This window comes from Lynx rufus, unplaced genomic scaffold (assembly GCF_022079265.1).
Source record: "Lynx rufus isolate CCGP_SWC_20201006 ecotype Redwood Valley unplaced genomic scaffold, mLynRuf1.p SCAF_16, whole genome shotgun sequence".
NCBI lineage: Eukaryota > Metazoa > Chordata > Mammalia > Carnivora > Felidae > Lynx > Lynx rufus.
The window spans coordinates 7,657,138-7,683,097 of NW_025814830.1; the positions used below are offsets into that span (position 1 = coordinate 7,657,138).

Consider the following 25,960-nt stretch of genomic DNA (forward strand, 5'->3'; position numbering starts at 1 on the left):
AAAATCCGAAGCAGGTTCTGTGCTGACAGCAGATAGCAGGATTGGGGGCTCGAACTCACAAACCATGAGATCATGGCCAGAGCCGTAGTCGGACGCTTAACCGACTGAGCCACCCAGGCGCCCACCCCTCTGGGTTTCAATGCCCTCATGGAATTAACAGGGCCCAGATCCCAAGGTACTCATGAGGATTCTTTTGGGATCATGAAGTTCAAAGTCCTCAGCACAGGACAAGTAGAGAATTGCTCCATACCTTTGAATCCTAGCCCCTCTCCCCCAAAGGCGCAACCCCTACCCTGTCCCATAGCCTTCTGCCTCCCAGCAAGGAAGCACTCAGAATTCTCTATGGTATTTTTATTGGAGGGTGGGGTCGATATGGACATCACAAAGTCCTCCTGCCGAGAGCCGGGGTATGGGAAATTTTGGAGCCCCCCCTTGGGGCACAGCCCAGAGGACAGAGGCAGCTCTCTTGGTATTCAGACCATGGGAATTCTGAAATTTTTGAGTCCCTCAGCAAAGGAGGTCATCAATTTCCTGTAGGGGAGAGAGGGAGAGCAAGAGAGGTCATTGTGTTTTGTCTCCCCTCAGGACGCCCCAATCCTGCCCCTTACCTGACTCCCTATCTCCTCCTTCCCCCAAAGAAACAGCATAGCTCCCACATCTGTGAGACTGGGCAGAGCCTTGGGGTGGGTGGCCCAAGGTCGGGGTTTCAGTTTTCCAGATGGATCAGAGCCCTTTGAAGTCAGGACGCTTCACCCTGGCCTAGCTGTCAAGGCTTGCTGTCTCTTGCTACGGAGCACACTCTTTCCTAGCTTTCTTCTCCTTACTTATTCAAGGGCACTCTTCAGAGCCTCCTTATCTTTGCCCAGGATGTTCCCCTTGCCTGGAATGCCAGTCTCTCCTTGATTATGTACGTGTCTTCCTGGCTCAGGGCCTTTGTAGTCACAGGGAACATTCTTCCCATGTTTCTAGGCCTGGCTGGATTTTCCTAACATTCAGATCTCTTTTTTTTTTTTTTAAGTAAGACAGCCAAGTGCCCCATGAAGCGGTAACGCTTTACTTTTTTTTTTTTTTTTTTAATGTTTATTTATATTTGAGAGAGAGAAACAAAAGTTGAGTAGGGGAGGAGGCAAAGAGACAGAGCCTGAAGCAGGATCCAGGATCTGAGCTGTGAGCACAGGGTCCGCCGCGGGGCTCGAGCTCACCAACCGTGAGGTCATGGCCTGAGCTGATGTGGGACACTCAACCGACTGAGCCACCCAGGCGCCTTAGCACCAACACTTTAAATTGAGATCTGAAAAAGGAGCACCTGGCTGGCTCCAGTCAGTGGAGCATTCGACTCTCGACTCTCGATCTCCTGATCTCGGGGTCATCAGTTCAAGCCCCAAGTTGGGCATCGCGCTTACTTAAAAAAAGAAAGTGTCTCCACTTCAAAGGGGACCCAATAACCAAATCTACAAGAGCCCCTCCCCAGTCTTTGGTTGTCTGTAAGCCTACCCTGTTTAATGTCATCTGGGTGCTTAGCTCTGTTTGGGCTAATCTCCTGGAAATTCACTGGTGTTACAGTCTGTTCCCTGTGGGCTGGGACTTTATCTTATTCACCACGATTATTCCCCACATTGGAACGGTCCTGGACACTTAGCCCAATAACTATTTGTTCCTGAATGAATGATTCTCTAAGTCACCGGATGGAGTCAGTGTTGGTTAAACGCCGTATTGAGCATTTACAATGTGCCAGGCACTACGCAAATCCCCTCCATTTTAAATTCTTGGAAAAAGGCTCAAGATCTACTCCCGAGATCACGCTGAGAGTAGTGAGTCTTGGCTGGCCTGTGGACCCAGGTCCGACTGATTCCCAAGCTGGTCTTAACACCACCACGCAGCACCATTTCTACAGTGTGGTCTAGATGGGAGTCGGCAACCTGTCCCCCACATCTGAGCACTCTGTGAGCCAGCTGTGACCACGGGGCAAGCTGTCAGCCGCTCCAGGCCTCAGTTTCCCCACTCTGCTAATCGACAGACCCAGCCCTCCCAAGCCCTGGGAAGATTCCTAACCGGGTCGCCTCAGGAATGCTCTCGAAGGCGTCCTTCAGGTTGTTACCAAACTCCTTCAGCGAATTGGGGATGTTCCTGAAGGTGCCGGCGATATCTGGGGCCCCCTGGGCCGGGGCTGGACCTGTCCAGAGATAGGCAGGGGTACAAAAATTTCAGTATTGGGAGCCCTTAGGATGAGATACCAGAGATGAGAGAGGAGCTACTGTACTTGAAAGTGATTCTTGGAGGTCGTGGTGCTAGAATCGGAAGGAACGGAGTGGGGGGCGGGGGGTGCGGGGGGCGGGTACTAACGCGACCAGATGGAGCTCAAGCTGCTGGGTGGGTATTCGCTTACTCTCAGCACAGCCTCCTCCCCCGCCCATTTCCAGACTGTAAACGCATGACAACCAATCGTGGAGGGGCGAGTGCATACATCATCGGTTGCTAGGGCTTCCCGGACAGATTTGCCCGTCGCTGGACCACCCCTCAGAGAGCCCTCACCCGTCTTTGCAGGGGTCGGGTGTGTGGGGGTGTCGGTGAGACATAGGAAAGGAAACCAGGGCACAGAACGGGCCGCTGCGCTCCCAAGGGACCTCCAAGTTTGGGCCCCAGGCCCGTGTCCGACTTCAAGCTTCCCAATCTCAAACTCCCAGATTCTCCTATCCCACTTTTACCTTCCAAAATCATCAACAGAACCACCACCAAAACCGGGAGCCACAGGATGAGCCTCATGGCTGGACCGAAGGGGCGCTCTGGAAGCAGAGGCAGGGGTGGGAGTGATCGGTGACACCCCTCCCTCCTCCCTCCCCGAAGTTCCTTCCACCCCCTTTGTAGTGCTCTTGGAAGGGCATCCCTCCCGGGCATTGAGCACCAACCTGGATCCGCGGAGCCACAGCAACGAGGGGATGGGAGGTCCCGGCCGGGCCCAGGCCTTTATCGGGCTGGGGAGGGGGAGGCGGAGGGGGCGGGGAAGGTTAATCCCTCCCCTTCAGCCTCCTATCCCGTCCTGTGCCCACCTACCTTTTCCTCTTCTGCCCCTGGCTGCTGGTGGCGGGCGGGTCAGGTGCGGCCTAGGCGCACCCCTTAGGGACAGTGCCTCTTGGTGTTAAGCACCTGCACCTCCGAAGCTCCCTGACGGTCGGTGGATCTCAGCCCTACAACGGGGGACTGCCTATATTCTCCACCCCCCCCCCCCGCCCCCCAAGCCATCTTCCCTCTGGGCTTTCTCCTGCATAACACCTTTCTTCAGGCCTCAGGGGTTGTCTCAGTCACTCAGTCACTCTGGAACTCCATTCGCTGTAACTCCCCAGGCCTCCTCCTCTTCCACCGCCCCTCCCTTCTCAGCAAGTCCCTTCAGCGCCAGCAACTGGGGTCACCCAGTCTGCCCCCACATTCCTACTCCCATGCTCCCATGCCACCTGCAGTCTTTCTTTCAGACTAGCCCTCAAGCCCCCCCCTCCCCCCCATCTCCCTGCATCCGGGAGCATCCCGGACTTCCGTGGATGTGTCCTGGGGTCTTAGTCCCACAGCCCCCAATCTCTTCTGGGAGGGGGCTTCAAGGATCCCAGTGTGTGTGCTTCCATCCATTCCCCGAGACCCCTCCTTTCCCTCTGCCGACCCCCCCCCCCGTCCCCACTCCCCAGGCCTCCAGGCCCCCTGGTAAACAGTCCATCTGCCCTGACTCACCCCCTCGGGCCCCTCCTGGCACGAAGCACTCCCCCCCTCGCCTCCCCTCCCACCACATCCGTCCCTCAGGGCTGGAGTCCAGTGTTTCCCCCACCCCCTTCCCCTGGCTGCCTTTGACCGCCAGTGATCCCTGGCAGCTGTGGGGAGGGCGGCCCTGGCCTCAGACTCGAGGTTGGCTGGCCTTGTGCCCCCACAACCACGTGTCAGCTTGGGGGTGGCGGGGGGACGGTTGTGAAAGGGATGCACAGACATGACCCTGGCAGGATTGCGACAACCCCCTGGCCAGCTCAGTGCCTCCAGTCCCTGTCAGCCCCCCAGCTGTCTCCCCAGACATCTGCTTCCCCTGTGAGCCTCGCATTCTCCAGACATCCACCCAAGGGTCTGCTTCCCTTCCTTCCCCACCCCACCGGAATAGAACACCAGCTTTGCTTTTCCAAGTCCCATCCTCAACCCAGCTCAGGGCCTTCCGTTTACAGATGGGGAAACCGAGGCACAGCCAAGCACATTCAATGGCTCAGCGAGGGGCTAAGCGCTAAGGGGCGGCGGGGGTGTTTCCTTGTCCCTCCCCTTTCCGGGCTCCTGGGAGTCGCCCTGGATCTCTGTGGGGATCAGCCTCCGCCCCCACAGCACCCCCTGCCAGCCTCTGTTCCCCCAAACTTCTTTAGTCCCTGTGCTACCTCTAGACCTGACTGCTCTCTTCGTCCATGAGAATTCAAGATTCAGCTCTTCGAGGGGAAGAACATGGCTGATGCCAGCCCCCGCATTGACATCTGTGGTTCAGAGGGCTCGGCCCCAGCTCCAGGGCATACCGTGAATCAGCAGCACGCTTGGCTGGGACTAGGTCCCCTGCCTCTGAGCCCACTGACCCCTCTCCTCCTCACCAAGCCTGGGGTGAGTCATCTGGGGGGGGGGTGGGGAGGAGAGCCTGCCTCCCCAAGGGCGCTGGGGGCAGCTGGCAAAAGCCAGGAGCGAAGAGTGTGCACCGGCCACACGGAGGAGGAGCGCAGGCTGGGCCCGGGAGTTACCAAGCTCAAGTCCTGGCCTGTCCCCTGGGCTGGGAACCCTGCTCCCCTCGTCTGGGAATTGAGGGGGTGGGGAGAGAACGCCAGCAGCAGGGGCTCCGGGCTCCAGTCCTCACTGCCCTGAGTGTCCACTCCCACCTGCTCCCCACCGCGGACTCCAGGACTCTACCCGGCGGGGCAGACCCTCGTGAGGGTGGGCGGGATGGGCAGCTTCGAGGGGCCCAAGTACAACAGAATGGTGGAGAGGACACACCCCAGATGGAGGGAGAAGGGAAACAAGAAACAGGCAGGGAGGGGGAGGGGGGGAAGAAACTGGAGGAGGAAGAGATAAAAGATAGAGGTGGAGGAAAACAGGAAGCCAGAAGAATGAGGCTTCTCAGCCTGGACAGGCCAGGAGGCCAGGAGAGGGCAGGAGGCAGAATTAGGTGAAACAGGGGAGCAACAGGGGCGCCTGGGTGGCTCAGTAGGTTGAGCGTCTGACTCTTTGATTTCGGCTCAGGTCATGATCTCACCATCGTGAGATTGAGCCCCCCGTCGGGGTCTGCACTGTCAGCACGGAGCCGGCTCGGGATTGTCTCTTTCCCTCTCTCTCTCTCTCTCTCTCTAAATAAATAAATAAACTTAAAACAAAAAAAAGTTAAGGGGTGCCTGCGTGGCACAGTGGATTAAGAGTCTGATTCTTGATCTTGGCTCAGGTCATTTCATGGTTTGTGAGTTCGAGCCCTGCGCTGGGTCTAGGGATTATTTAAAAATAAAATCTTAGGGGCACCTGGGTGGCTCAGTCGGTTGAGCGGCCGACTTCGGCTCAGGTCATGATCTCGCGGTCTGTGAGTTCGAGCCCCGCGTCGGGCTCTGTGCTGACAGCTCAGAGCCTGGAGCCTGTTTCAGATTCTGTGTCTCCCTCTCTCTCTGACCCTCCCCCGTTCGTGCTCTGTCTCTGTCTCAAAAATAAATAAATGTTTAAAAAAAAAGTCTTAGGGGCACCTGGGTGGCTCAGTTGGTTGAGCGTCTGACTTCGGCTCAGGTCATGATCTCGCATCGCAGTTCATGGGTTCGAGCCCTGCGTGGGGCTCTGGGCTGACAGCTCAGAGCCTGGAGCCTGCTTCGGATTCTGTGTCTCCCTCTCTCTCTTTCTGCCCCTCCCCTGCTTGTGCGCGCGCTCTCTCTCTCAAAAATAAATAAACATTAAAAAAAAAAAAAAAAGAAAGAAAGAAAAAGGAGAGTGACAATAGTAAAAGGCTCAATCATAATGGCAGGGGTCCCGGGGCCTTTGAGGTCACAACTCCAGGAAGCAGGTACTATGAAGCTTCCGAGCAAGCCAGGCTCGTTAAGGTGGCTTTTTTTCTTGCCCCTCCCCCCCATCCCCCCTTTGTCAGAGGGGACTGCAAGGTTTAACCCCGGGAAGGGGGATCTGTTCCAGAACCATGTCTCAGAGACAGAAGGGAAAGAGAGGTACGGAAGAGACAGCGAGCGCTGCTGAGCAGAGACAGAGCGAAAAAGGGAGCCTCTGAAAGGGGCAGAAGGAAGCAAACACTGAGATCAGAAGAGACAAAGCGGCAGAGGGGACAGGGCAGAGCGGCGTGGTGGCCGGGGCGAGAAACGGAGGCGGGAGCCGGGAGAAATGACACACGGAGGTCCAGCGGCTGCTGTGGAGCTTGGTGAATCTTTATTAAGCTGGGGCCTTCCAGGAGGGCGGCAGGGACAGGGCCTCCTGTAGTCGGGGTGGGGGGGGAGGGCAGGGGCGCGGGGGCAGGAGTGGGGCCCTCACTGTTTCTCCACGGGCGCCGTGGTGGGGCTGGTGCCCACGGCCGCCTGCAACTTCTCCACCAGCCCGGCCCACTGGCGCTGCATGTCTTGCACCAAGGGCTCGAACCAGCTCTTGAGGCGGGCCTGGAAGGCCTCGGCCTGCTGGCGCATCTGGTCGGCCTGCTCCTCCATCTTGAGCCGCATCTCCTCCACCTGCTCGCGCACCTCGTCCAGCCGCCCGCGCAGCTGCTGGCCCAAGGCCTCGGCCCGCTCCCGCAGCGGCTGCGCGGCCACGGCGGCCACGTTGGCGTTGCGCGCGCGTGCCTGCTCCACCAGCGGCCAGAAGCGCTCGCGGATGGAGCTGACGCTGCGCTCGGCGCCCTCGCGCACGCCGGCGCGGTACACGGCCAGGCGCTTGTGCAGGTCCTCGGCGTCGCGGAGCAGCCGCTTGCGCAGCTTGCGCAGGTGCGAGGCGAGGCGCCCCCGCAGCTCCTCGGCGCTCTGGCCCAGCATGGCCTGCAACTCGCTGCGGTACTGCGCCAGGCGGTTGCGCACGTCCTCCATGTCCGAGCCCAGCCGGGCCTGCGCCGCCTGCAGCTCCTTGGCCACGCGGGCCTGTGTCTCCGAGGCCATGGGGCCCAGCTGCTCCTCCAGCTCCTCCCTGTAGGCCTTCACCTCCTTCATGGTCTCCTCCATCAGCACCCTGGGGGGCCGAGAGGGCGGGAGCGTGTGCGTGGGGAGGGAGGAAAACCGAGGTGGGGGGGGGGGAGGGCAAGATGGGGACAGAGACACACAGGAGCGGAGACGGAGAGGGAGGCGGTGCGAGAGACTGAGCTAGCCTGACGGAGGGGCGGCCAGAGGCGGGAGGAGCTGAGAAGGACAGAGAGCCAGAGACCGCCAGGAGCCCCGAGCGGAAAGGGGAAGCAAGATGTGAGCAGGGACGCCGAAGAGTTGGCGACAGGGACACAAAGAGTCCCGGACCGGGGGGGAGGCTTGGGGGTCCAGAAGGAACGGCCCACCAGGAGCGTCAGGGGCACTCACGTCAGTTCCTGGGTGACCTGGGTGTTGAGCACCTCCTCCTGCACCTGGTCAGACAGCGTCTGCACCCAGCGCAGGTAATCCCGGAAGCGGCCCAGCGCCTGCTCCCAGGGCTGGCTGGCCTGCCACGGGGCCTCCGGCTCCAGCTCCCGCTCCGGCTCCACATCGGCCCAACATCCTGCGCAGAGCAAGTTCACGGGCAGTCAGGCTGCTCTGCCCCCTCCAGGCACGCGGCACCTGGTACCCAGTAGGTGCTCCACGAACGCGGGGCTGCTTTACGGGGCACTGGGAGCCGGCGGAAGGATGCCCAGTGCGTTTGACCGGCTGGCAAGCGTGTATGTGTCTACGCCTGCTCCACGCGGGGCCGTGTGGTGGTGACGGGGAATAAAACTAGTCACGGCTGACACTACTCTGGTGCTTGCTACCTGACAACAACGCGTTAGGAACTGTTAGAACTCCCATTTTAAGGACGGGGAAACCGAGGCCCAGAGAGAGTAAAACAGCTCCACAGAGCCAGCGGATGTGAGAGGCCTCCCCTCAAGGGGGAGACAGACCCGCAGAAGGAGGGACCCAGGGATGGAAGGAGGGCAAGGTTGGGGGGGGTGCACGTGAGGATGGGAGGGGAAGGAGGCGGGGAACCCTGAGCAGGCCCCGCCCCCATACCTGCCAGGAGCGCGACCAGCAGCGCCGCCCACAGAGCCTTCATCTTCCAGCCTGCGATTGGTCAGTATGGGCGAGAAATGTCAATCAGCAGCCAGTGGGGACCCCTCCCACCCAGAGCCCCGCCCCACCCGTTCCGGGCCTTCCGAGTCTCGCCGTCGCCCCGCCCCGTATCTGCATCTGCCTAATCCGACCACAAACATTTACCAAGCGGCCCCTCCATTGTCTATTTGGCTCCCTCATTGTCTCCTCCTATCTCCCCGTCCCCAGGTCGGCCTCTGCCGCCCAAATTCCATCCCTCTCTCCCGGGGTTCAAATTCCAGTCACCCTGCCCCGAGTTCCACGTGAGCCCCAACTCTGGTTTGTAAGTTCCAACTTCGCATTCCTCGTCCTGCCTTCACATTCTAAGCCCCAACTTCACATCTAAACGTCATTTCCCACCTATTAGCTAATTTAATGCTCACTTGAAAGTCCTCCGATGAGCGCTCTAGCTACCTGACCGCCACCCCTGCCTCCCGCCCCGCCCTCACCCCCACCCCTGCTCCTCCAACTAATGGAGATCTGAGGCGGCACCAAGTAGGTGCTCAACAGATGACAGTGACAATTCGTGGGCTCCTGACATGTCTCATCTGGGTCTTCCTACAGGTCCAGCTCCCCCCCCCCCCCCACCTTCCAGCCAAGACGGAATGCCCCTGGGGCCCGCTCCTCCCCTCGATCCGTCCCCTGCTTCGGTCCTGACCCCGGCGTAGGACAGTCACCTAGCCCCCGCCCATCCCTCCCAGAAGCCTTGAGCTGGTCCCTCAACTGTTTCTCACCGGCTCCTGGGGAACCTCCTCCTTTGCCTCCGCTGGGCTGACTAGAACTCAGGGATCCCGGACTCGTCCAATTATAAGGCTCCCCCTGCCCCGCCCACTCCTCCAGGGCCAGGGCGGCTGGGCCAGCCCCCAGTCACGAGGTGGGCTGTTCCCCCCCCCCCCCTTCACACAGCCGGCAGGGGGAAGGAGGTGGGGGTTGGAGGCTCTGTGACGCCAGCCCCCGAGAACGAGGTGACATCTTACCCAGTAACTCAGGCACCCTCCTCCATTCTGGGGGGCTAGGCACGAAAGGGGAAAGAGCAGCATCTTCCCGGAGCACCCACCCCTTGCCCTTGTCTCTTTCTGTGGATGGATGAATAACATTTGGGGAGGGGGCTCGGGGCGGAAATCCTGGGTCAGGGAAAAGACTGGGGGCTTGGATTCCTGGGCTCTGAGGGGAGGGGGCTGGACAGAGATGGGATGAGAGGGGTGGGGCAGGGTAATGCATCTGCTAAAGGCCTAGGCTCTTAGAGGGGAAACCCGGGTTTTAATCTTAGCTCCTTCTTTGTGATCTGGGGCACAGATGGGCACTTCTCTGAGCCCCCTTCTCCGTGTGCAGAATGAATATCCAGCCCTTCTCCCTGACGCGAACTTCGCAGATCCCAGGAGCGCCTACACCCGCCCTACTCGCTCCTGGAAGAATTCGTGCTGCCGGTTAGGACCGCAGACTCTGGAACTAAAAGGCCTGGGCTTCAACCCGCGCTCAGCTGCCAGCTGTCTGACCTTGGCCCAATGATCTAGCCTCTCTGAACATCCTACTTCTTGGTCCACAATACCAGGGGAAATAGTTGCACCCATGCCGTCATTTGTTGATGCAACAAGCCACGGCATGCATTAAATACGGAGAGTTCCTGGTACACAGCAGGGCTCGTCGCGGTGACCCACAGTGAGCTCGGTCACCTTCCCAGCAGCCTGTTCTCGAATCCTGTTTCACAGAGAACCCCAAGCTGAGTGGACGTGGATGAAGCCACACGGTAAAGGGGCTGGGTTTCCCTCCCGGTCCCTGGAGGGTGTGTGGAACACGGGGTTCTAGGAGGTCAGGGGAGGCCAAAAGCCTGGTCCCAGGAAGGTGACCCCAGTGCCGGCCAGGCTCAGGCCTGTTTGCTTTGGCCTCAGAAGGCGCCGGCAGGGAACTAGTGGGTGGCTTCTCTGGGTAACGAGGGGTCATCTCTGCTCAACCGTCTCCCTCCCCAAAGCCCGTGTGTGGTGTGGCGGGTTTCGGTTCCCGTCTGGAGAGGTGTGGGGTGGGAGTTTACCGGAGACCTGGGTAATTAAACGGACACCTCACCTCCTCCCCACCTATGCTGGAGACCTGGAGACGACTCTGCCCAGGCCAGAGCCAGACTCCGGCCTCTCTCCCGAGGCCCAGAAGCCCTTCATCCCCTCAGGCACAGCTGATTGCTTCTCAAGTCTCTCGAGGTGCTGGAATCCTGGCGTGGCTTCTGAAAGCGCTGACCTTCCGACCATCCTCTGCCCCTTTTGGAAGCCGAAGGGCCCGCGGAGTCCCAGCTTGTGCCCCAATCCCCGCACGGACACATCGTCCCTGTGGCTTCAGCTGGCAGGCACAGTCTTCTGTGGCCACTCCGGCCAGGCCAAGCCGGGGTGAGTGACCACAAGAGCGAGCCCTCCCGGCGAGGGAAGGCCTGTGATGTGCCGGCAGAAGTCACACAAGTCACGGGGAGGATGTGTGATCTCAGGCCAGGCGGGGGCTCCCTTGCCGTCCGCTGGCTTCCAGCCTCCGCCCCGCGGCGCCCCCTGCTGGCCACTGTAAGGTCCGTCTGGGCGGACCGGGCAAGAGGGGCTACACGGAGGAAAACAGAGGCCTCCTATTCCACTTTTTTTCATGTATATTTTTTGTTGGCTTTTTTTTTTTTTCTGTAAAATGTCCCGGTTCTTCCATAACTTATAAACATGATTTATACTGAGGGATGGGTGGGGAAGTGGGCGGGGGCAGACTGACAGGGGATGGGGAAGCTCCTCTTCTCGCTGCCCCCTCAGGGCCGGGCCCAGGGCCCTTCGGGGGACTGGGACGCCCCAACACCTCCCTGAGGTTGTCTGGCCACCTCTGCCCCTGGTGCTCAGAATCTGGCGTGCCCCTCGATTCTGGAATCCCTCCCGGGACTCCAGGCCCATGGGCACCCTGCCTCTGGTGCTCCGAATCCTGAAGCGCCCGTGGTTCTAGAATCCCCCCTCAGCTGCTGGGGTGATGGGTCCCCTCCTTTCCGCTGCCCCCCTGGCCCCCGAGGAGGGAGGGAAGGGAGGGGGAGGAGGGCTCAGGTCTCCCCTCCGTGGCAGGGGGAGGGGGAGGTGGGATCTGAAGGAGGAAGGGTGGAAGGCGGGGGGGCCAGCAGGGGCTCAGCCGATGGTGAGGCCAAAGCCGCACTGGAACTTGTTCTTTCGGTGATTCAGGAAGGCCCCCAGGGCCAACGTCAGGGGCAGGGGCGGGAGCTTCTTCTCCAGTGTGGCGCCCACAATCCAGTTGCTGTCCATGGAGCCTGCAGGTAGATGGCTGGGTTGAGAGCCAACTTCCCATCCTGTCCCCAAAGAGTCGCGCTCCAGGCCACCTCAGATACCACCAGCCGGACTGTCGGCTTCTAGATCTCTGCCCACACTGTTCCCACCACCCGGAGACCTCTTCTCGAACCCCAAGTTCTCCAAGCCCAGGAACAATTGGCTTAGTCGTCCTCTCCCACGCTCCCCCCGCCATTCCGGGCAGCCCTCTGCCCCACCCCCAACCGTGAGCCTTGGGAGGACGGTGCCGGCCACCGCTCTGTCCCCAGCACCCTGGCACAAAGGCTGGCCTCAGAGCAGCTGCTCACATCTGCTGAACGAGAGACTGAGCCCTACACGTGTGCAAGCCCGTGGGGCCATCCCCACACCGTGCGAAGGGCCAGTCGCTCATCTCACAGGAGCGGAGGGCAGCGCAGTGGGAACGCAAGCCCGGCCTCGGCTGACTGCAGAGAGAGGGGTCAAGGGGCAGGCACAGAAGGTAGGCTTCAGAGGCAAATAAACCCCTGGGCCTCGGAAAAGCCCTGCCCGGGGCTGAAGGAAGCGGCTTTGCGGGGTGGTCTTCACATACCGCCAACCTGAGAACCACTGAGGTCCGAGGGGAAAGACTTAAGACTTAGCGTCAGGACCAGAGTCAGCCCGGGAGGAGGCTCTGGATGGGGCTGTGACCGTGCACCTGAGGGAACCTGTCCCCACTCACGTCAGAGGAGCGGGGTGGTCCCGATGCACTCCGAGTCGCCTCCCGCTTGTGAGAAAACAAAGAAGAGGACCAGGAGTGCCAAGCTCAGGTCTCCACCAGCTTAACAAGAGTCTCCAGGGAATTTGGAGGCGCCCTCCCCCGCCCCCTCCCCAAAGTGCCAGCACGCTGCCCTCCACCAACTCTTTTGGCCTACACACCCGCCCCGGGCCCAGTCACCTGTCACCTGTTTTCCAAGTATGGAAACTGAGGCCTGTACCTTTGAAGAGGAGGTTGGCCTTGGGCAGGTCCAGCTGGTACCCGAAGGAGACACTGGTGTCCTGCATCCTTGTGCTGGCCTCGAACTCCACGCCCACCTGCAGCTGGAGGGGCCAGGGCAACACGCAGACAGTCAGCCTCCCGGGCCGGACTCCCGGGCACACGGGGCCCTGGCAGCCCGCGCCTGCAAAGTGCGCCCTCGCAGCCGGTCCCTGGACCAGCTCACCTGGTCGCTGGCTTTGTGGTAGTACGTCGCGTGCATGCCCGCCTGGCCCAACGTCACTGTCGCCAACCAGTTGTTCACTGTAAGACAGCAGGGTGGAGGGTGGGGCGGACCACCAAGGGGGCTTGGAAGGCAGGCCCGTCTCCTCTCTCCTCCCTCAGACCCGGGCCCCTGGCCCCCGGCCCTGACCCCTGCCCTCAGGCCCCAGGCTCACGTGTGTATTTCCCAGCTAGAGACATGACGGTGCCTTCCTCCCCGGGCCGCCGGTGGTAGACCAGCTCTCCACCCAGGGCCAGACACGGCGTGATGCTCTGCAGGTAGTGGGCCACGAGGATACCTGCGGGTGAGATGGGGGAGGGGTCACCTGGGCTCGGTGGTCAGCTTCCGCCCAGCCAAGGTGCCAGGCCGGACTCCCACTCCAGGGAGCTTTCCAGGTTCGCCCCTGCTGGAGGCGCAGGGCCTGCCCTCAGGCCTCCCGCGCCCCGTGGGACCTCATCAGGTCTGTACCGCCCCACGGGGCTGGCGTTCACCTGCCACTCTATTTACAGAGGAGTCCACGGAGGCGAAGGAAGTAAGTCGCCGAGCCGTGGTCACAAGGTATGTGAGGGGCACGATCTGGGCTCCTCTACCTCCCGGGCCTGCGTCCTGAACCACTATGCTGCTGGGAGAGGCAGGAGGGTAGGGCTGGAAAGAGCACACCTCTGGGGGCAGACAGCCTGGGTTCAACTCCCAGCCCCACCGCCCGCTGGCAGAGTTAATGGCGGGCCACTGGCGTCACCTCTCTGCGAACGGGACGGTCTCTCGAGGTTACGCTGTGGCCTAGAGGAGCGAATGAGGCGCAGGGTAGCGTGACCCGTGCTTGGTGATTGCTGGGACTGGCCACGGTGAGCTTTACGACTGGCTTCCTCTGCTCCCTGGCTGTGGGGACAGCCCTGAGACCCCTATAGAGCGCGGGCCAGCAGGCGACCACCCCCTGGTGGGCGGAAATTCTCGGAGCCAGAGGACTGGAGCCTGGGAGAGTAGACACTGCAAACCAGGTAAACAGAAGAAGCAGGGGGAGGGCCGGTGACATAGAAAACAGGGCACGTACAACGGACTACACGGACATACACGGAGTCGGAGTCGGGGACATGGAAACGGGGTCAGAAAGGGAGGGAGGGAGAGGGAATGGAAGATTCCCTGGGGGGGGAGAATGGGCAGACACAGACAGGCTGAGAGGATGGCCCAGTGAGGAAGAGGACGGAGAAAAGGGGAAGGCCGGACGCAGAGGGACACGGGGAGAGCGGAGAGCAAGAGTGAGGGGCAGGAGGCACGGAGAGGCTTCCCAGACCAAGAAAACCACTGGGTCTGGGGAGGCTGACGGTTCATGGCCACGGCTCTGGGGCTGTGTCTTCTGGGGTCCAGGGTGGGCCGAGCTGGCCCCTATGGGCTTTTGTGAGCCTCAGTGCGCATTCCTTCCCCCCCCAGAGTAGGAGACTTGGGGCACCCCTCCAGCCAGGCTTGTCGCCCCATTCAAGGAGGGGCAAACTATGGCCCAGAGGGGAAAAGTAACAGTCTGTGGTCACAGAGAGATCGGCACTTAAACTCAAGGGTCTCTGGCCTCTCAGCTCTGGCACCTACTGAGACTCGGGGCTGGGGGACCCCCAACATCCCCTCGATCTCCCTGCCCACCCGCCCCCTGCTCTGCTGGTCCCAGTCTCACCCTCTCCAAGCAACTTCATGGGCAGCACAGAGGGACCTTGTTCACGCACACCCCTAAACCTGTTCTCCCCCTTGCTCAGAACTTGCCATGGCTCCCCAGTGCCCAGGAGAGCAGGCTGCAGGGCCCTGCATGGCTGAGCCCCAGCTTCAAAATCGGGCCCCTTCCTCTTCCCGTGACACAGTCAGCTACGCCCCTCTAGCAAACGAATACGTAGAGCCCACTCTTTCCTCAGGACCACGCACACGCTGTCCTTCCTGCCCGTACTGCCCCTGATGAGTCTGGCCAACTACATACTCGCACCTAAGTGTTTCCTGGAGCAGGTTACTTCTCTCCAGCACACTCCCTGATCAGAGGCACGGTCACCAGAGGACCATGGCAGTCGCCCTGTCCTGGCCTCCCTGCTTTCACATTGGCCCTTGCCTGCAGTTGGCAGGTATACGCTGAGAACTATGGTCAGAACACGGTCTCCACTGCTCGTCTCGCTCCAACGGATCGGATCCTGGCTAGTTTCCATACTTCGCCCCATTCTCCCTGCTCCCCAAGCACATTCCCTGGGCCGCTTCGTCCCGGGACTGCCCGGCTTGCAGATCTTCACCGGCTTCACCCCTTCCCCCATCTCGGTCTCCCAAACTCAGCCTGTGCCTCCCGCCTGCATCCAGACCCAGTTCCCCTAAGGCACCGAGTGCCCCGAGGCAGGGGCTTCGCCAGAATGAGTGGTTCTCAACCAGGGGCCATTCTGCAGTGTCTGGAGTGGCCGGGAAGGGTCTTGGGAGTCCAAAACCCCAGGAGAAGGAAAGAAACTGAGTTAGACCTGTGAGCAAAGAGGTGGCCTTGGCCAATGGGCAGAGCCAGGCCAACCTGGGCAAGAGTCAGGTCTCCAGTTTTGCCTCCCCAACCTGCTGGGCAGGGAGCCAGGGACAGATGGGGCAGGAGGAAGGCTTGGGCTGACTCCCCCCGCCCCCGCCTTTCCCCTGCTTGCCTGGGACCCACGCACACCAGGAGTCCTTGGCGAAGTCCCCCATGGGGCAGGAAGGGCAGACACCCCAGAGCAGATGGGCAGGTAAGGGCAGCACCTGGAAGGAACGCAGTTCTCGGCCCTAGCCAGTCTGCTCCCCACACTCTGTGCTCCGTAGGCCTCAGAAGCAGTGCCCTCCTCACCCTCCTTTGACTAAACACCATTTTAGAGAAGCTGTTCCGGTCACTTTAGGTGAAACGGAGTGTGTATGTGTGTAGGGGGGGAGTGGTAGTTACAAGCTTTCGTGGCAACCTGAACTTTTTCCGTGTTGAGTTTTTCCCAACAGTAATGAAGTCACTGTGTGATTATTTGTTTTAAAAGCAAATGTCGGGGTGCCCGGGTGGCTGTCGGTTAAGCATCTGACTTCGGCTCAGGTCATGACCTTAGTTTGTGAGTTCGGGTCCCGCGTCGGGCTCTGCGCTGACAGCTCAGAGCCTGGAGCCTGCCTCGGATTCTGTGTACCGCCCCCCCCCCCCCCGCCCCTCCCCTGCTTGCGCTCTCTCAAAAATAAACATAAAAAAAAAAAATCAAAAGCAGATGTCTCCTGCACTGGGCTGGGAGCCCTGTGAGGGCAGGAAGGGGCCGTCTCAGGCACTGCTGGGTCCCAGCACCGCCCTGCCTGGGGCCGGGCACATGCCGGGTTCTCAGGAGAAGGCAAAGGCTCCAGAGAACGAGTTGAGGCCACACAGAGGGAACCAAGAAAGAACACGGGCCCTTGAGGCAGGCCACGATTCACATTTCAGCTTCTCTGTGGGATCCCTGGGCCTCACTTCCCCCACCTGTGACATGGGGGCCATGAAAACAGGGACAGCCCCTGCCGATGGCGGGACAACGTGGAGACCCCACACAGGGAGAAGCCTCGCTGCGCAGCTGGCCCCGCGCTCAGGGCTGAAGACGGGCTCCCCCGCCCCAAATCCTTCACCGAGACGCGGTCGCTGTTTTTGTGCCCTTGTGACAGGGGAGGCTCCATGCGGTTGGAGCCACCGGGGGCCTGAGGCCGAGCTGTCCGTGGAAAGTTACTCGCGTGCTCAGCGCTCGTCTGGGCCAGCAGTGTTCGTGTCTCAGGGAACGGAAAGACCCCTGGGAGAACTCAGGGGCGGACGGGTCACTGCTGGCCTTGGGCTCCGGGGCAGAGGGACCCGGACGGAGGCCAGTGTTGGGAGGCACCGGGGGACCATCCAGTGAGCGTGTGCGAGGGTGGGAGCGGTGGGGGGGGGGGGGTACTCAGTGCCAGAGAAACAGAGCACGGATTTACGAGTCTGACCCGCTGTGCGTCCTGGGGAAAGCGCTTGCCCTCTCTGGGGCTCGGGACGATGAGCAAGCTGGCAGCGCCCACCTGGCTCTCGGGGACTCAGCGAATGGCGGCGGGACAGACACACGTGCAGGAACCCGCCCCCCCATCCTGCCAGGTGTTCAAACCCGGACCTACAGAGTCACGCCCTCACCCAGCTCCCACCCCCAACCCCCCGGCCAACCCCAGGGGCTCCGCTCTCACAGCCCGTCCGGGCCTGACCTCCGCTCACCCCTCCAACGGCTCCCGCAGCGGAGCCCCCTGTAGTCTGCTCTCCTAGGCGGGGCCCGTTAGAAGCTACACCAGCTCCTGTCCCTCTCATGCTGACAATGGCCCCTGACGCAGAGTGAAGGCTCAAGTCCTACAGAGCCTCCTGAGATTTGGCTCCTCACCCCTTGGGCTTCTAGCTCTCCCTCCTACCCCACCCGTTATAAAGCCTCCGGCCCCAGGGCCTTTGTGCCTGTTGCCCCCTCAGGCTGAAGACCTCCTTCCCCCCACCCCTCTCTGCCGGGTACCTTCCTTCCCGCCCTTAGTCTTTGTTCAAGTATCACTTACAGAAGGGGGCTTTCTCCGAGGACCCCATTTTCGAAGGCCCTAGTCTTTCCCAGCCCCTATCGCCTGACACGGACACCTTGTCTTTTACGCGATGCTTTGCCAGCATCTGCGTCCTCCAGAATGGAAGCTCCCAGAGGGCAGACTTAACTCTCCTTTGCTCCCTTCTCCTCAGGGCCTGGAATGTGCACGGTACACGCCCAGGCAACACACATTATGAATGTTGAGAAATCAGACACGCAGAGCCAGAAAAAAGGGGAACCAAGGAGAGACCAGACGTACAGACACAGGTTGGTCGGTCCCTGCCCACACCAACCCAAATGGGAACTTTCCTTGGCCGCTTCTGTCTCAAGACTGCCGGCCCCCTGTCCCCACAACTGCACGGGGACTCACCCTCCCCGTTATCTATGCAGCCCAACAATCCAAGCCCGTAAGCAGTCAGAGCAGCTCACGTTTCCCTGGGACCCATTACGTGTCCCACGCCACTTGGAAGTTTTTTTCACACGGATGAACTTAAACGAACTTAACCAGCCTGTGGGGCAGATGAGGAAATGGAGGCCCACAGAGGTGACAGAACTCGCCTACAACCGCAGCGAAGTCAGTGGCAGAACTGGGGTCTGAACCTGCTCGCTTGCGCCCAAATGCTAGATTGCGGGAGGCTTCGAGCTCACGTCTGCCCCTGGCCATTTCCAGACGGTGGGAAAGGATGTCCAGACAAGGGACTGGACTTGCTGGGAAAGCTGGGACTGAAATCTACCCTCCAAGCCCTGCGTCTCTTACCTGAACCCACCAGGACGTCCGGGTTCCCCAGAGTGACGGCGGCCGTGAAGTCAGAACCCCGGTACTCCCCATCCACCTGCCAGTTCACGAACTTGGACTGCTGGGTCTGTAGGCGGAAGGGACGGTGTAGAGGGCAGCCTGGTGCTCGGGGTGGCCAGGGGAGCAGCTGACCGGTCTCTCACTTACCTGGATGGCCATCTTGGACCTGAGGCCAGGGCCCAGCTGGTGAATGACCTGAGCATTGAGGCTGCCGCTATTGTCCATGTCACCCACCAGCACGGGGAATGCCTGTGGCACAGAGGGCAAGGTTAGAGGTCAGAGGTCTAACACAGAAATACACGAGTGATGAGCCTAGGTGAGAAGCCTAGCATCACAAAAACTCACACTGAAGTCCCCTCCCCCAGGAAGCCCTCCCTGACCGCCTAGGCTGAGTCAGGCTCCCCTCCCCCATTTCAGTCCTGGCTACCCTGGACTGTCTGGGGACAGTCCGAAAGGTCTGTTCCCTTTCTCAACTATGCTGAGAACCCCATGGCTGTGTCAGTCACCGCTCTGTCTCCAAAACTGCCCAGCACAGGGCTGAGCACAAAATGGGGCACGGGGAAGGTTTGTCAAACACGTGAATTTATTGAATGGAAATAGTCGATATTAGCAGAGACCCGATTCAATCCCCTAGCTCCAGCTGTGTCCTGCCCAGCCTCCTTCTAGGCCCCCCGTTTTGCCCCCATTCCCTTAGCTTAGCCTCTGCATGGCAGCCTGAAGGGTACTTCTAAAAAAAAAATTTTTTTTTAACGTTTATTTATTTTTGAGACAGAGAGAGACAGAGCATGAACGGGGGAGGGTCAGAGAGAGGGAGACACAGAATCTGAAACAGGCTCCAGGCTCTGAGCTGTCAGCACAGAGCCCGACGCGGGGCTCGAACTCACGGACCGCGAGATCATGACCTGAGCCGAAGTCGGCCGCTTAACCGACTGAGCCACCCAGGCGCCCCTGAAGGGTACTTCTAAAAGCACAAATTGACCACCTTCGTCGTTCAGATCTTTCCATGGCTCTCCACTGCCCCCTAGAGAAAGCCCACATGCCTCGTTTGGCATTCAAAGCCCTGCAGGCTCTACAGCGCAGCCCTGCCCTACTCTGGGTCATCACTGCTTGGTGACCCCGGCCCTGACCCAGCACAGGGCTGGGCAGACGACAGGGCTTCAGGATGAAGGAATGACCGGCGATGTTCTAAAGCACCTCGGAAAGCCAATCCCTACCTCCCAACATCCTCCGCTCCCTCAACAGCTCCCGCCTCCTGCGACACTGAGCCTCGGTTAGAAGAAAGACACAATACGTTACAGATAAGAGGAACCTCACCTCTGTGGGACTCAGCTGCTTTGTCCCCACGTACGTGACCCCGAAGTGGTAGTTGGACTCCCCGATTGTGCTGAGGGCTACCGTGTGGTTCACCTGGGAGAAGAGGGAGGGCTGTGGAGCCGAGTCTGTGGGCCAATCGCCGATAAACCCAGCTTCAACCTGCCCCCAGCAAAGCTCCCTTCCAGGCTAGGATGGGGACACTTGCCAGTCGGGCTTCCCCACCAGGGAGGAAAAGACACGTGGCTAAGGGTTGGGCAGGGGATGAAGACGGGGAGGTTCGGCCCCACCAGATCACGTACTCAAAGAAACAATAAGTTGGAGATGCGGCTACGTACCCGGTACTTTGCTCCTGCCTGGATGTTAAGGGGGGGGGAGGGGTACCTCTGGATTCTGGGTCCCTAAACACTTCCACTGGACCCAATGAGCAGTCAGCCTGGCACTGTGTCTCTGAGAGTCTTTTCAGGTACCAAGGAGCCTAGCCCTTCAGGGGGAGCAAGGGGGTTGTATGTGTCGGCGCAGGGAGATGGTTGGGGTGACCGCTGGAGGGAAAGGGCACCAGGAAGGCTCACCTGGAAATGGTTACTCAACCCTTTGTTGACTGTGAGCTTGACACCTTCCATCTGAATGGGAAATAGCTCTGAAGAGGACAAACACTGTCACTCTCCACTCTCCACACACGCACACCCCCACGCAAACACATCTCATCCCTTCCTGCCCTACCATCCCCGCACTCCCTTCTCCAGGGACCCAGAAGCAGAGCACTGCACAAAGTACCCCGACCAGGAAAGAGACCGTCTAAGCTAGTAGATGGGGCCAGGACCAGAGCCTCTGCCTGCATCCAAATCCCAAAGCAACCACCTACTGCCCATTTGACTCAAGACAAGTCGCTTTAACTCTCTATGTCAAACTTGTCACCTATGTCATCTGTAAGCTCACCACGTGGAGACACCGCAAACAGTTCGTGGGTTGACATACCCCGAATGCCAAAACAATGCTCAATAAGCCATCACCGCCTTTGCTATCATACTTGTTCCAAGCCAAGATACAGAAGCCTTGAATTCCACCCCCACCGGACCCTTGCTGACACAGTGACCTTGGGCCTCAGTTTCCTTCCCGATCACACAAGAAGGCTGTCTTGGCTGATCCCTGGGGCTCCTAAGATCCCTAAGGCTTTTTACTCCACTGCTCTGGCATTCCATCCTGAGGTTCCACCATTTGATCCTCTCGTTCTGTGCTCCAAGTCCAACGTTCCACCTCTCGATCCTAACGTCAACTCCTAACGCTGTTAGTTTCCAATGGTCCGTGCCAATTCCCAAGGTCCTCAGAGTGCTCTCCCTCCCCCACTCCCCCGAGATCCGGGCCCTCACACCCCTGCCGAGTCTCTCGCCCCTCACCCTTGCACTTCCGGTGGCACTCCTCGAACGTGCCCGGGTTGGGCAGGCAGCCGCAGGCCCCATCGTCCGCAGTCCCTGCGGCGCTGCCGGCCGCAGCACCGGGGGTCCTTTCCGAACCTCGACCCGCACCGGCCCCAGCGCCCAGACCGCCCCCGAGTGGCGGCAGCGTGAAGCCCGGAGGAGAGGGCGGAGGCGGCGGCAGTCCCACGAGGGCAGGCGCGGGCGGCGGCGGCGGCCCTGCGGGAGGCGAGCTAGCGGCCAAGACGTTCCCCATGGTCGCCTGCAAGGGGAAAGGTCAGAGGGCGAAGGTCAGGGCCCGCGCACTGCAGGTCCAGTCCCAGCCAAACCCGCTGTGCCCCGGGCCCCGGTTCTCACTGGCGGCAGCGCCTGCACCCGGCCTGGGCTCCGCTCCCACCCCGTGCGCCACGCGCAACCGAACCCGCTGCCGCCGCCGCCGCCACCGTCGCCCCGCCCCGCCTAGCCCATTGGTTCAGCATGCCCTGGGATCCGCCTACTAGCCCCAAGGCCTGGCCCTGCAATTGGAGTCATGGCTGGGAGTCCCACCCACCTCTTTGAGACGTCCTTTTCTATTGGTTCCCACTCACAGGCAGGTCAAGGCACACCTCCCCGCCTTTGCCATTGGCTCGCAGTGCTCACATCTATTGGCTCGCAACGCCGCGGGTTCCGGTGTTCGTCCGTCATTGGTCTGCGCTGCGCACTTTGAAACGCCCACTGACTCGTCGCCTCCGCCCCTCTCCAGAGGGCGTCCCTCTTTCGACTCCGCCCCGCGGCGAAGTTGCCGTTGTAATTGGTCTGCTTTGGCCCTTGAAGCATTCTGATTGGCTCCGCGTGTACAGGAGGCCGCCCTGGTGACGTATCCGGCCTGGTACGGTCATTGGCTAACGTGCCAGGGTCGAGGGACGCGGGTAAAGGTGGGTTGCGCGGCAGAAGCTGCTAGGCAGCAAGGTCAGGCCTCTCGTCCCACCAGGCACCGCGGCGGACGGGCAGCCCCTTGGTCCAGAGTCGGCGACCAAAAACCGGAAGTGCTGACCCTTCCCACAGTGCCTCGGGAGAACTCTAACCGGTTTATGTGAACCCTGTCCTGCTTCTTATCTTACCCACAATGCCCCTTACCTGTTTAACGCGAGACAGTTGCCGTAGACCCACCCTTTTCGTTACCCATCGTCCCTTCTGTTCCCCGCCCCCACTTGCGTCACTGCAGCTTCTATCTTTGGCCCATTCATTCCCGTCCTATTACCCAGCATGCCTCTGTCCCATTCATTTCAGCCTCATTTCTTCAACTACCTATAGCTCGTTTCTGCCTGTTCACTTCCATCATCCTAGCGCGTCTTTAATTAGCCATGATGTTTTGGGTCCATTACCCATCATGCCTGCCGGCCCTGTTTCTCTATTATTCCTCTGCCTCTGGCTCATTCATTCAGTTCTATTAACCATAATGCCCTGAGCTCCTATGCATTATTCGTAATTTTGCCTTTGGCTTGTTCTTACTTGCCATTTATCCTTTAAACCTGAGTCCCTCAAACTGAATTACTGCCATTTCTATCTTTGTTCCGTTTATTCCTGTCCATTACCCATAGATTGTCGTTCCCTGTCATTAACCACCGTTCCCTGGACTCCTCCCCCTTTCCTTCCATTATCCACCATTATGTTTTTGGCTTACGCGTTTTTGCTCATTATCCGCTCACTTAATTTTTTTTTTTTTTTTTTTTTAGATATCTTTGGCCCTTTTATTTTTTGCCTGTAACCCATCTTGACGTCTATCCTACTGATTCCTTCGAGCTCTAGGCGCCCTCTTCATTTCCCATCATGTCCCACTCCCATCCCCTTCACATCCCGCAGAAAACACAAGTTGACACCCGGTCAAAGTATAAACTCAGATTTTGTAGGAAATGCTGTATTACAAAACTGTATTATATCCCCACCCACCCCCTCCAACCCCCACCCCCTGCCAGGAGACGTTTGGGTTCCATCCCACTGGGCAGGAGTAAAAGGACTCAGTAGTCTTCAGTGTAACAGCAAATTCTTCTCCTAAGGCTGGGACTGGCAAGGCACACTGCATGAGGCTTACCTCATCCTAACCCCGGGCCGGGGCTTAATTCCCTCTAGACAGGAATTGGGGTAGTGGGGGCTCAGGGAAGGGTCTGGACCCCTGAGACTCCTGCCTGCAGGAGGGAGATGAGGAAGTTCCGCTTTGGGCTGGGGAATCCCCTCCCTCTTGCCTTTGGGGAACAGACAGGGTGGGGAGGGGGAGAGTGGGGCTCTGCTGCCTGGAGGGCTCAGGTCTGAGCAGCAGGGTGCCCCCACCAACTACCCCAGGAGAGCTATTGGGAGTTTACTTCCTGAGGACACATCAGAGGTCTGGGGTTCTTCTTTGGGGTTTTGAGGGAGTCTGGAGATGACGGGACGTGAGAGGTATGATCTAAAGTCACAGTCTTAGGAGTCCTCGGGTCAGAGGCTGTGCGGGAACGTGCTTCCCCACCCCCACCTGAGATAAGGTTGCCAGGTTTCTGTTGTCATGACTGGTTTCTCTGTGTCAGAGATCATGGATTACAGGTCATCGTGGAGCCACCGAAGTAGAGGTCACAGATGAGATGCATTTTTGTGTGTTAACTGACAGTGGCCTGGCCTGGCGGAAAGTTGAGGGATCAAAAAGTGAGAGGCAAGAGGCCAGGGCCACGGCAGCTCACACATACATGGCTCGGGACATGACAAAGCCTTTGCTCCGGTAGGAATCAGCGGGGCTAGAGTAGGACAGGGCATCATAGATGGGGTTGATCTTGTCCAAATAGTCTTCCTCCTCCTCCTCTAAGTCCAGGGAAACCCTCTCCACAGCAGGTGGCCCTGGAGGCACCAGGATGGGTGACCCCAGGCCTGTAGCTTCCAGGAGCAGGGGCCCTGACCTCTCTTCCAAGGTGGGCAGCTCATGATATCGAGGCATATCCTGGGGGCAGGGAGGGAAAAAGCCCAAGGTCATCTCGTGAGCACACAGAATCCCAACCCGCCCCTTGACCCCCAAATCTCGACCATCTCCTTATGCCAACCAGACCCGACCTAACCCCTTGCGGCCTGGGCTGAAATTGCTCTGGGGCAATCATACGGCTTATCCAGAACTCAAAGCCCAGACCCCATCGCTCCTGGGCCTCTCCTTTGTCTTTTGATCCCTGACCACAAGTCTTTCTCCACGAACCTTTGACTTCAATCTTATCCTCAACTACTTAACCTTAAGGCCGAAACAGCTCCTTGAACCTCGGTTTGTCTCAACTTTGATAGGACCCCTGACATCCAGCAGACCGCTTTCACTGACTGAGTGACCTTGAGCTCCAACCTCATGTTCTTGCGCTTTTTCAACCAAGATCTCCCCCACTGAATCCTAAACACATCTCGATTCTCTAAGCTCTGACCAGAGACACGGCCCTGACCTTGAATTGTGACCTTTAATGTCAGGAGCTGACCCCGGCCCTAAACCCACCCCTGACCTGCCCTGAGCTCCTACCTGCTCAGCACATGAGACGCCAGCATCAAAGTAGGGAGTCTTGAGCGGGCTGTGCTCCGAGGCCCCAAGAGTGAAGAGCTGGGAGGGCTGCAGGGAAGGAAGAGGGGCGGGTCAGGACAACCCCCCCACGGCTGGCCTCTCCCCACCGGCTCCCCCTCTAGCCCCCGCCTCAGTGGGGAAAGGTGGGTGTGGGTGTGGGCGCAGCCGGGTACCGGGGGAAGTGCTCACCATCTCTGGTTCCTCGAGCTTCGCCTTGGGGGTTGGTGGCTTGTACAAGGGAGGCCCCTCCAGACTGTGGGGTAGGAGGTAGGTCAAGGTGGAGGCTCAGACGGGAAGAGCCCTCCTATCCCAGGTCACCGCACCTGCTCTCCCCTCTGCCTGATGTCCCTTTCCACCGCCCGCGTGCCCCCTTGCCCAGCTAATGCCTAATCATCCCCATCAATTTCTCTTCTTCCAGGAAGCCTCCCTGGTTCTCCAGGAGGGTCAGGAATTCTGGACATATGGTTACATCTAGCTTTTCTTCCCTCTCAGAGCATTTACTGAGTTTGTGTTTGAAATATTATTTCTGATATCGTCCACTAACCGTATCCCACTGTGAAGCAATGTGAAGGAAAAAATGAAATCTGTGTCTTCAACAGTGTTCTCAGAACTCGCCATGAGGAAGTCAGGAAGTATTTGTTAATAGAATGAATGAATAAACGAAATGCTTTCCTGGCCTCCAACCTACGATACATTTCCCTCATCATACATACCCACAGACCAGAGCATCCTGCATGCATAATGAGTGCCTACCGTGCCTTCAATCCCCACCTCGGATGTTGCCTCCCCCAGGAAGCCCTCCCTGACCCTCCACGCTGGGTCAGGGGCCCCCTCTGGCCTCTCACAGCTCTCTCAGCTTTTCTAGCCCATCGCCGGCCATGCTGCACTGCCACTCGCTAGGGATGGGTCTGTTTCCTCCAGACTGTGAGCCCCAGGAGGGCAGGGCCATCTCAAGCACCACTGGGTCTCAGCACTGGGTTGGACAGAGGAGATCGATGGCAAGTTGTTGGTTTGAACTGACTAGATGATTAAGGCAGTGGTTCAGAAACTTTCTTGTGCATCAGAATAACTCAGGGAGCTTGTTATAAATACAGATTCCGAGCCCTTCCTGTAAAAGTTCTGATGTAGTAGGTTTGGTATAAGCTCGGGAATCTACATTGTTAACAAGTGTTCCACGCCTGCCGCGTGCGCGCCCGCACACACACACACACACACACACACACACACACTGGGTAGTGTTACTTCAGAACCATTTTGCCCCCCAAATGCTTACTTGCTGGGCGAATTTCAGCAAGTGATCTCAGCCCCCTCTGAACCTGTTTCCTTTCTGATAAAATGGGTACCATTGGCTCCCTGTGAGAATTTATGTTTCCATGATGTATTTATGTGTGTGAACACTTTAAAAATGTTTGTCTCATCAGTGCGTCACTAACCTCCAGGGCCTGGCCCTGGTGGATACTTTCTGAACGCTTGTTGAGTCAACGAATGGATGTGAGGCTTCATCAAGGTCACACACGTAAAAATGCATCTCGCCAAGCCTGGCACGTAACAAATGTTCTACACAGAGACGTGTAGCTGGTTCCCACCTGGCCCCCCT

The 25,960-nt window shown here is 59.2% G+C and overlaps 4 protein-coding genes across 4 annotated transcripts in view; all 4 read right to left on the bottom strand.

The window, feature by feature from the left end:
• Positions 1-473: 473 nt before the first annotated feature.
• APOC1 (apolipoprotein C1) lies at positions 474-2,763 on the bottom strand. The gene is made up of 3 exons (XM_047078559.1): positions 2,706-2,763; positions 2,053-2,173; positions 474-531 (listed from the first exon to the last, which is right to left on the bottom strand). Exons 1-3 carry the CDS (start codon positions 2,761-2,763, stop codon positions 474-476), a joined length of 237 nt encoding a protein of 78 aa, XP_046934515.1.
• Positions 2,764-6,422: 3,659 nt separating this feature from the next.
• Positions 6,423-8,238, bottom strand: APOE (apolipoprotein E). Its single transcript, XM_047077441.1, has 3 exons — positions 8,187-8,238; positions 7,527-7,701; positions 6,423-7,188 (listed from the first exon to the last, which is right to left on the bottom strand). Exons 1-3 carry the CDS (start codon positions 8,227-8,229, stop codon positions 6,504-6,506), a joined length of 903 nt encoding a protein of 300 aa, XP_046933397.1. The 5' UTR covers positions 8,230-8,238; the 3' UTR covers positions 6,423-6,503.
• Positions 8,239-10,866: 2,628 nt separating this feature from the next.
• TOMM40 (translocase of outer mitochondrial membrane 40) lies at positions 10,867-21,265 on the bottom strand. The gene is made up of 10 exons (XM_047077878.1): positions 21,186-21,265; positions 20,811-21,090; positions 19,986-20,053; positions 19,417-19,509; positions 18,250-18,351; positions 18,064-18,169; positions 12,938-13,060; positions 12,727-12,803; positions 12,502-12,604; positions 10,867-11,532 (listed from the first exon to the last, which is right to left on the bottom strand). Exons 2-10 carry the CDS (start codon positions 21,082-21,084, stop codon positions 11,393-11,395), a joined length of 1,086 nt encoding a protein of 361 aa, XP_046933834.1. The 5' UTR covers positions 21,085-21,090; positions 21,186-21,265; the 3' UTR covers positions 10,867-11,392.
• Positions 21,266-22,791: 1,526 nt separating this feature from the next.
• NECTIN2 (nectin cell adhesion molecule 2) overlaps positions 22,792-25,960 on the bottom strand; it is a 28,694-nt gene continuing 25,525 nt past the window's right edge. The window contains exons 7-9 of the mRNA XM_047077879.1: positions 24,553-24,616; positions 24,325-24,411; positions 22,792-23,772 (exon numbers count right to left, since the gene is read on the bottom strand). Coding sequence (XP_046933835.1) covers positions 23,515-23,772; positions 24,325-24,411; positions 24,553-24,616 — 409 coding nt within the window. The 3' untranslated portion in view covers positions 22,792-23,514. The remainder of the gene's footprint in view (positions 23,773-24,324; positions 24,412-24,552; positions 24,617-25,960) is intronic.